Here is a 10,854-nt window from a genome sequence, read left to right as displayed (position 1 = left end):
GACAGGAAGCAAAATTATTGTGAGTGAATCACTAATGGTAATAGTGAGTGACACCACTCCCATTTTCACCCTTTGATTTGTGGTTCTGTGAATGTTGGCTATGGAATAAAAAGCACCATATATTGGATGTTGACAGAGAGAATATACAGCCTCCTGGAGAACGTAACCTCAGACCTATAACATATTGCCACATAACTGCATGTAATTGAGTCTTAAAAAGACCATTCTGCCATCCTATCATGCCAGCTGTCTCAGGATGATGATAAACATGGTTAGACCAGTGAATTCCATGAACATGGACCCGTTGTTGCACTTCATTTGCTGTAAAGTAGGTTCCTTGATCAGAGTCAATATTATGTGGAATATCATGATGGTAGGTAAGACATTCCGTAAGTCCACACATTGTAGTTTTAGCAGAAACACTGCATTCAGGGAAGGCAAATCCACCTCCAGAGTAAGTATCTATTTCATTAATGAAAAACCAAACCTGCTGTTTCTTACATTATGGGAATATTCCCTTGGACTCTCCAAGAATAGGTAGCTGGGTCTTACATGATAAATCAAAGTTAATATTATTGAATTCTAATTTAATTTCATTGTGATTCAAAACTTCTTACCTTAAATTTCATAAGGTATGCTTTATGACTCCGAATATACTGTATCTTTATAAATGCTACACAGGAGTAAAATGTGTTTCCACAACAATTCATTAATTCTCCCTAAATCAACTGAATCCTACTTTAAAAAAAAAATTGTTGATGTGCAGAGAATCACTTTGCCTCAATTCCCAAAATACTACTTGTCCTATAGGCTGTAATTTTGAAAATCTTTTCAAATTCTTTACACACTCCTGTCCTGATGACTTTAAGAAACTTTGATTTTCCTGGATATATGAACAGAAACTTGTCCTGAGATCACTAGAAAGACAGCGAAATCACACACACAGGAGACGCCTCCTGCAAACACACAAGAGAGTAGGGGAATCTTTGCCCACTTAGTCATATGGTTGGGGCTTGGGTCACTTTCCTCAGACATATCTTTCTTCCACATATATATAGTGACCAGAAGGTCAAGACCACGGGATAGATCATACTCCAAAATCATCCAGAACTCTGTGTCCATATCTTCAGAGGTACTCCCCAACACAAACTGAAGACAATCAACACCAGTGCTGGAAGGTTCCCACTTCCTCTGGAAAATACAACTTTTTTGTACACAGGGCAGAAATAACTCTCTCCCAGGACCAGAGAAATAGGGGAAGACCTGCATAAAGCGGTGGTCCCATAAACCCAAGTCCTCTCCTCTTCCTGTTGCACTCTTGTAGCTGCGGGGCTGCCCACATGCAAATGTATCTTTCAGTCAATGAAGGAGGAAGGGCTTTAAGTCTGGGCAACCAAGTATAATTTCTCATTCTGGGCTGGGGTTTCTGAGAAAGAAAGAATCCCCCAAGAGGAAAACATGACGTGGCTTTGTCTCCTCCTCTGCCTGGTCGCTGCAGCCCCAGGTGAGTTTTTCCAGAATTTCAGAAATGATGCTGTGGTCTGTGGTGTCTGGTTGTGACTGACTGTGGTCTTCCTTCTTCCAAGGTGTCCTGTCCCAGGTGCAGCTGCAAGAGTCAGGCCCAGGACTGGTGAATCCCTCACAGACCCTCTCCCTCACCTGTGCTGTCTCTGGAGTCTCCATCACAAGTAGCTATAACTACTGGTCCTGGATCCGCCAATCCACAGAGAAGGGGCTTCAGTGGATTGGGTATATAGGTTATAGTGGTAGCACTAACTACAACCCATCCCTCAAGAGCCGCAGCTCCATTTCCAGAGACACATCCAAGAATGAGTTTTCCCTACAGCTGAGCTCTGTGACCACTGACGACACGGCTGTATATTACTGTGCAAGAGGCACAGTGAAAGGAAGTCAGTAGGATCTCAGACACAAACCTTTCCTCAGGGTGGCAGGAAGTAGCTGGGCTGCAGTGAGAACTCAGAACCCACTGAGATCAACAAACCAGCCCCAGAAACAGGGACAGTGTTTGAAGATGAAGGAAGAGGGATTTTTTGGGCGGGGGCTTTGCTCTCTGATCTTTGTTTCTCTTCTATAAGCAAATGGCTTCCCCTGGCACTGTCTCCTTCTTCCTGTCTTCATGTCTATTTCTTGCAAATACAAAAGAAAGTAAACAAACAAAAAATGTTCTGTTTTCCTTCCAAGGAACACAGAGGGAAAATCAAATATCTAGTTAGGATCTAGTATTCAGAATATAAAAAGAACTCTAAAAACTCAGCAATAAGGCAAATAATCAAGTTGAAAGGATTTAACCAATGTTTCTCCAAAGGACATTTACAAATGGCCAGTAAGCACATGAAAGATGTTCAACTTTACTAGTCATTTCAAAAAAATGAAAAACAATCTTGTTGACATCAAGTCAATTCTTACTCATAGTTATCCTATAGGACAAAGTAGATCTGCTTCATACGGTTTCCAAGGAACAGCTGGTGGATTCAAACAGCTGACTTTTTGGTTAGCAGACAAGTTCATAACCACTATGCCACCAGGACTCCTATTAGTCATTATGGTAAAGCAAATCAAAAATCACAATGAGATACACTTTTGCAGCTACTAGAATGGCTATTACAAAAGATTGTAAAATTATGAGTATTGTTAAGATTATGGAGAAATTGCAGCCCTCATTTTTTTTTCTTTTCTTTTTTTGCTGGTGGGAAAATAAAATGAAGCCCCCTTGGAAAACAGTTTGGTTTCTCCTCAAAATTTAAACATAGAATAACCATATGACTGAGAAATTCCATTCTGGGTGTATACTCAAAATAATTGAAAGCAGGGACTCAAACAGATACTTGTAAACAAAAGTTTAATGCATTATTATTCACAATAGCTAAAAGGTGAAAACAACCCAATTGACAATTAACAGGTGACTTGATAAACAAAATGTCCTATATGCATACAATGGAATATCATTGAATCACAAAAATGATTGAAGTTATTATACATGCTATAAAATAGATAAACCACGAAAACATGCTAAATGAAATAAGCCAGACAGAAAGTGACAGATATTGTATGATCTCACTTACCTGGAAGATTTAAAATAGGCAAATTCATGGAAACAGAAAGTGATTCATGGTTATCACTAGTTGGAGGTTAGGTAAGATGTCTTTGGTTCTTAATGGGTAAAGTGATTCTGAAAGGGCTGATGAAACATTTTGGAAATAGTGGTGATGGTTGTGGAATATTGTGAAAATAAGCAGTGATACCTAAGTGTACATAAAAAAAATTGTTAAAAATGTAATTTTATCCTATATCTATTAACCACAGTAAAAATAAAGCAATAACAGCAACAAATTCACAAGGCTTCCAGGTTAATTACACTGTATGTGCAGGGAATTTCCCTGTGTCTAATGGTAGCAATTACAAATTGCCTTTCTTCTTAAAACTAACTTATTTTAACGAAATGCACTTATATAATAGGAGTCCCACAACACTTCATTCATTTTCCTTCAAGTAGAAACAATCCTACTTTAGAAAACATACTGACCTTCGCGAATCATTTTTGTCTCCATTCCAACAGTAGTACGTAGTATCGTGTGTGCTGTGATTGTGAAAGTCTTTGAGTAATTCTTTATCAGCTTCCGTCCTGGTGAATTTAGGAAACTTTGATATTTCCAAATATGTGAAAAGAACCTTGTCCTGAGGTCACAGTAGCAGACAGAGGCATCTCACAGACTAGGGCACCTCCCACCGCCACACAGAAGCAGAGGAGAATCACTGGGTGGGGCTTGGGCAGAGCCCTCAAACATGGCTGCCTTCCATGTGTGTGGTAATCAGATAGCACACAGGGAACACATGATTCTCCAAAATCATCCGGAACTGTGTTTCTGCATAGATACTCCCCATGACAAATAGGACAATCAACCGCACTGCTGAAAGATTCTCATTTCTTCTGTACTATCCATTCTCTTCTTACAGGGGACACAAATCAATTTCCTTTCTGTCAGGACCAGAGAAACGGGTGGAAGGGCTTCATGAAGATATGGTCCTTGCATTCTGTGTTCCTCCCTCACCCTGTTCCCCTCTTGTAGCTGCAGGGCTTCCCACGTGCAAATATCTCTCCAGCCATGGAGGGAGAAACAGGCCTTAAGCTTTAGCAGGTCGGTGTGATTTCTCTGAGAAAGACTGGAACCCCAGGAGAAAAACATGACAAGTGGCTGTATCTCATCCTCTGCCTGGTGGTTGCAGCCCAGGTAAGATTTCCCAAGATTTCAGAGAAGTGACCATGGGCTGATGTGTCTGTTCGTGACTCACTGTAGTTCTCTTTATCCCCAGGGATCCTGTCCCAGGTGCAGCTGCAAGTGTCAGGCCAAGGAATGTCGAAGTCCTTGCAGACCCTCTCCCTCTCATGTTCTGTCTCTGAGTTCTGCATCACAACCAGTGGTCACTATTGGAGTTGGATCCACCAGCCCATGGAGAAAGGGCTGGAGTGGGTTGATTATATATGTTATGATGGGAACACTTACTACAACCCATCCTTCAAGAACTGCTGTTCCATCTATAGAGACACAGCCCCAAACCAGTTTTCCCTGCAACTGAGCTCCATGACTGCGGAGGAAATAGCCATGTATTTCTGTGCAAGATGCACACAGTGAGAGGAAGACAATGTAAACCCAGACATAAACCTCCCCTATAAGGAGCAGGCTGGTCTACAAGGGGGTGCTCAGGACCTTAAAGCATAGGGGCCAGGCTTCAGATGCAGGGCACAAGTATTTAAAATTCAAAGGAAGAGGGTTTTATTTTCTTGTCTTTTTTTTTTTTTCCTTTCATTTTTCCAACCTGATCTTTGTTGTTCCCCTCTAAAAGCAAATGGTTTTCCCTGGGATTCTCTCCACCTTTCTGCCTTTATCTCTCCTATTTCTCTTATTTAAAAACTTGGTTTCCTGTTAAAGACTACAGAATAGAAGGATGAAAAAATAGTAAATTTACACTGGAGATACAGCACTGACATTACCTCAACTAGGTAACTGGGATCAACAGTGATAAGACATACTGATATAGAACCCTTGATATGATATAATGAGAAAGGCATTTACCTCTGTGACCTTATGCCCAAGAAACCATCACCTCAATCTAATTATGAAAAATACTTCAGAAAACACTCAAAAGTGGGGCATTCTACAAAATATCAGTTATCAAAGAGTATCATCAAAAACAAGGAAAATCTGAGAAATTATCATAGCCAAGAAGAACCTAAGAAGACATGAAATCAATAGTAACATTGTACTGTACGTGACCCTGTAACAGAAAAAGGGAAAACTAATGAAATTTGTATAAAATGTGGACTTTCATTAACAAAAATGGAGTCATCCAGATGGTGGTGTAAGAGGCGTGGTCAACATGGTGGAATAGTTAGACGCTTCCTATATCCATCTTACAACAAAGACCTGGAAAAACAAGTGATTTCATTCTATGTGAACATCTGGCAGCCCTGAAGAAGGCAAGGTTAAGAAATCCGTCTGAGTCATATGGGAGAGGAAGACCATTTAGAAGAGGTGAGGAGGGCTAGAGCCGCTGCTGTGAGAATGCAGATCCACAGCCACGCTGGTCCGCGGTGAAACAGGCAAACAGCTGTGCTGTGCGTGTGCTCGGGAAGCAGTTTCCACATTGGGAGAGACCCAGCAGCAGAGTTCTGCTCGGACACTCCGAACCAGTGAAGAGCAGCTCCCAAGAGGCTAGGATAAGTACATGCGTGCACCAGTTTGCAGCACTAAAAAAAAAAAAAAAAAGCTCACTTGGGAAAAACCTCTCTCCCTTTTACCTCCTACCTCCATGCACTACACCAGATTTGGGAAAAACCTCTCTCCCTTTTATCTCCTCTGTCCGTGCTCTGCAAAGGATTTGGGAAAAACTTCTCTCCCTTTTACCCCCTCCCTCCACTCTTTGCACCGGAAGTCTGCTGGGCCAGAAGTAGAACCCAAAGGTGCCCTGACCCATTCTCCTGGCCTTGGAGAGGGAACAAATAAGCTGCTGTCTTCCCTAGGCCAGGATCACAGGGCTGGCCCAGCTCATTTGCTGGCCACAAGAATCAGAGGTCAGCAGACTCTAAGTGCCTTACACCCCTGTATAGACTTGTGGGGACCCATCTCAACAGCGTTAGCCATCACTGTCACAGTACAACAGGGCAAACATCTGAAGTTTAACTCCAACTGCTTCAGCTGTGAACGGGCAGATATGTGACACTCAAAACAGCCCTGCCCCTTAAGTAGGCACTTTTATCAATCTGCAACAGGGTCTTGAGGACTGGTGGTAGATCCTAAAGTGCCATGTCACCTGCTACAGGAGTTCAAGAAAAAGTGGTGCCCTTGAGTCTTTACAGTCAACAGAGTGGGAAGCTCTTAGCCCGGCTGCAAAAATCACCGATCTACTCACCCTAGAGAATAGGGAAACTCTTTCCTCTCAAACTCTCAGGGGCAGCTGTCAGCCCCCTGCCTGTCTCAGCACGTGATCCCTTACCACAGCCAGAGTCCACTGCCTGCAGCAATCACTCATGCCTCTCTAGGACTGGGGGTGAGAGCCTTCATCACACTCTATGTGACTGACTGCCTGAACACCTGAGCTGATCCCATATAGGAAAATTTAATCGACTCCTGTGTGCACATACTTACTCACAGAACTAACTACCTGGTGACAGGACATTAGAGATCAAAAGGTGTCAAAAATCAAGCAAGTGCACATGGCAGCCTATTTGGGCATATCAAAACAAAACAAAATAAGAAGCTAGGTATAACTAAGCAAACACAAAATAAAATTATAATACATTATTGATGGCTCGGAGACAGCAGTCAATATCAAGTCACATACAGAAGTAGTCCATGATGGCTTCAGCAAGCTCCCAGAATAAAGAATCAATAAATTCTCTGGAGGAAGAGAAATTTTTGGAATTACCAGAGGCAGAATAGAAAAGATTAATATACAGAACTCTTCTAGAAATAAGAGAGGAAATTCGACAGAATGCAGAAACATCCAGGCAACATAAAGACACTGTAGCGGAACTTAAAAAAGTTATTCAAGAACATAATGCCAAATTTAATATGCTGCAAGAATCCATAGAGAGAGAGCAATCAGAAATCCAGAAGATTAACAATAAAATTTCAGAATTAGATAACTTAATAGAAAGTCATAGGAGCAGAACTGAGGCAGTAGAAGTTGGAATTAGTGACATTGAAGATAAAGCTCTTGATGCCAACTTATTTGAGGAAAAATCAAATAAAAGAATTAAAAAGAATGAAGAAACTCTAAAAGTCATGTGGGACTCTATCAAGAGAAATAACCTACGAGTGATTGGAGTACCAGAACTGGGGAAGTGGGGGTGGGGGGTGGGTAACAGAAAACACAGAGAAAATTGTTGAAGATGTGTTGACAGAAAACTTCCCTGATATCATGAAAGATGAGAAGATATCTATCCAAGAATCTCACTGAACCCCACATAAAAAGAAAGTCACCAAGACATATAATAATCAAACTTACCAAAACAAAGATAAAGAGAGAATTTTAAGAGCAGCTAGGGATAAAAGAAAAATCGTCTACACAGAACAGTCAATTAGAATAATCTCGGACTACTCAGCAGAAACCTTGCAGGCTAGAAGGCAATGGGATGACATATTTAAAGTCTTGAAGGAAAATAACTGTCAGCCAAGAGTTATATATCCAGCAAAACTGTCTCTAACATATGATGGTGATATAAGGGCATTTCCAGATAAATAGAAGTTTAGGGAATTTGCAAAAACCAAACCAAAATTACAAGAAATACTAAAGGGAGTCCTATGGTTAGATAAGCAAGAACACCAACTAATAATGCAAGACTAGAACACAAGACAAAGCAACCAGATATTGACTCAGATATGGATATCAAAATTGCATCAAAACTAAAGCATTGAAAATAGTGAAACAGATATCAATATGTGAAAAAAAAGGATAATAATAAAACAAAAAAAGAGGGACTTTAAAAAATAGAGACATTGATTTTCTATATGGAGGGGAAGTTAAGGAAATATAAAGTAATAAAAGACTGGTATAAACTTAGAAAATTAGGGGTAAATATTAAGATAACCACAAAGGAAGCTAACAATCCTACAAATCAAAATAAAAAAAAAAGGAGAAAAACATGAACACCCAGCAAACGCAAAATCTACAACAAAGAAAAAGATGAAAAAAATACATAAAGAAAAACGACTCGGCACAGAAAATTGATGAGAACAAAAAAACTGTGAACAACACACAAAAAGGGATATCAGGATGACAGCACTAAACTCATACCTATCAGTAATTATGCTGAATGTAAACGGGCTTAATGCATAAATAAAGAGACAGAGAGTGGCAGATTGGATAAAAAAGCATGATCCATCTATATGCTGCCTAGAAGAGATGGACCTTAGACTTAAAGACACAAACCGGCTAAAACTCAAAGGATGGAAAAAATATATCAAGCAAACACACTCAAAAAAGAGCAGGAGTGGCAATATTAATCTCTGACAAAATAGACTGTAAAGTAAAATCCACCACAAAAGATAAGGAAGAGCACTACATAATGATTAAAGGGTCAATACACTAGGAGGACATAAATATTTACGCACACAACTACAGGGCTCCAAAATACATAAAACAAACTCTAACAGCTCTGAAGAGTGAAATAGACAGCTCCACAATAGTAGTAGGAGACATTAACACGCCACTTTTGATGAAGAACAGAACATCCAGAAAGAAGCTCAACAAAGACACAGAAGAGCTGAATGTTACAATCAACCATCTTGGTCTCATAGACACATACCAAACTCTGCACCGAACAGCAGCCAAGTATACTTTATTTTCCAAAGCACATGGAATATTCTCCAGAATAGACCACATATTAGGCCATAAAGGAAGCCTTAACAAAATCCAAAATTACAGGCCAATATCTCTCATGAAAATTGACACAAAAAATCCTCAACAAAATTTTAGCCAATAGAATTCAGCAAGATATCAAAATAAATAATTCACCTCGACCAAGTGGGATTTATTCCAGGTAGGCAGGGATGGTTCAACATTAGAAAAACAATCAATGTAATCCATCACGTAAATAAAACAGAAGACAAGAACCACATGATCTTATCAATCGATGCAGAAATGGCATTCGACAAAGTGCAACACCCATTCATGATAAAAACTCTCAAAAAATAGGAATAAAAGGGAAATTCCTCAGTATAATTAAGGGCATTTATACAAAACAAATAGCCAACATCATCCTGAATGGAGAGACTATGAAAGCATTCCCCTTGAGAATAGGAACCATACAAGGATGCCTTCTATCACTACTATAATTCAACATTGTGCTGGAGGTCCTAGCCAGAGCAGTTAGGCTAGAAAAAGAAATAATGGGCATCCAAATATGTAGGGAAGAAGTCAAAATGTCTCTATTCACAGATGATATGATCTTATACACAGAAAACCCCAAGGAATCCTCAAGACAACTACTGGAACTAATAGAAGACTTCAGCAAAGTTTCAGGATACAAGATAAACATACAAAAATCAGTTGGATTCCTTTACACCAACAAAGAGAACCTTGAAGAGGAAATCACCAAATCAATACCATTTACAGTAGCCCCCAAGCAGATAGAATACTTAGGAATAAATCTAACCAGAGATGTAAAAGATCTTTACAGAGATAACTACAAGACACTACTGCAAGAAACTAAAAGAGACAGGCATAAGTGGAAAAATATACCTTGCTCACAGACAGGTAGACTCAACATAGTGAAAATGTGAATTCTACCCAAAGCAATCTACAGATAGAAAGGAATCCCAATCCAACCTGCAGCAGCATTTTTTAATGAGATTGAGAAACAAATCTCCAACTTCATATGGAAAAGGAAGAGGCTCCTAATAACTAAAACATTACTCAAGAAGAAGAACAAAGTGGGAGGCCTTACACTACCTGATTTTAGGAGATATTATACTGTCATGGTAGTCAAGACAGCCTGGTACTGGTACAACAACAGATACAGAGACCAATGGAATAGAGTTGAGAATCCGGATATAAACTCATCCACCTATGAGCAGTTAATATTTGACAAACGCCCAAAGTCTATTAATTTGGGAAAAGACAATGTCTTTAACAAATGGTGCTGGCATAATTGGATATCTATATGCAAAAAATTGAACCAAGACCTATATCTCACACCATGTACAAGAACTAACTCAAAATGGATCCAAGACTTAAATATAAAATCGAAAACAATAAAGATCATGGAAGAAAAAATAGGGACAATGCTAGGAGCCCTAATACATGGCATAAATACAATATAAACCATAAGTAACAATGCACAAGCACCACAAGAGAGACTAGATAAATGGGAGCTCCTAAAAAACCAAACACTTATGCTCATCCAAAGACGTCACCAAAGAGTAAAAAGACAACCTACAGATTGGGAAAAAAAATTTAGCTACGAAAAATCTGATCAGAGGTTTATCTCCAAAATCTACAAGATACTGCAAAACCTCAACAGCAAAAAAACAAATACCCCAATTAAAAAATGGACAAAGAATATGAACAGGCAAACCAAAGAAGATATTCAGGCATCTAACTGACACATAAAGAAATGCTCACGATCATTAGCTATTAGAGAAATGCAGATCAAAACTACAATGAGATATCATCTCATCCCAACAAGGCTAGCATTAATCCAAAAAAAACCACAAAATAATAAATGCTGGAAAAGTTGTGGAGAGACTGGAACACTTATACACTGTTGTGTGGGAATGTAAAATAGTACAACCACTTTGGAAATCGATTTGGCCCTTCCTTAAAAAGCTAGAA

General features: G+C 39.5%; 1 gene segment (V, D, J or C); it reads left to right on the top strand.

Moving 5' to 3' along the window:
- The first annotated feature begins 1,415 nt into the window (after positions 1-1,415).
- On the top strand, positions 1,416-1,918 carry LOC101359103 (immunoglobulin heavy variable 4-61-like). The segment is given in 2 exon segments: positions 1,416-1,504; positions 1,587-1,918. Coding segments are annotated over 2 exon segments (378 nt in total).
- The last annotated feature ends 8,936 nt before the right edge of the window (positions 1,919-10,854 follow it).

The sequence above is a fragment of the Trichechus manatus genome, unplaced genomic scaffold (assembly GCF_000243295.1).
Source record: "Trichechus manatus latirostris isolate Lorelei unplaced genomic scaffold, TriManLat1.0 scaffold00053, whole genome shotgun sequence".
Taxonomy (NCBI): domain Eukaryota; kingdom Metazoa; phylum Chordata; class Mammalia; order Sirenia; family Trichechidae; genus Trichechus; species Trichechus manatus.
Note: the sequence above shows the minus strand (reverse complement) of the source record. Positions and strands in the feature narration are given on the sequence as shown.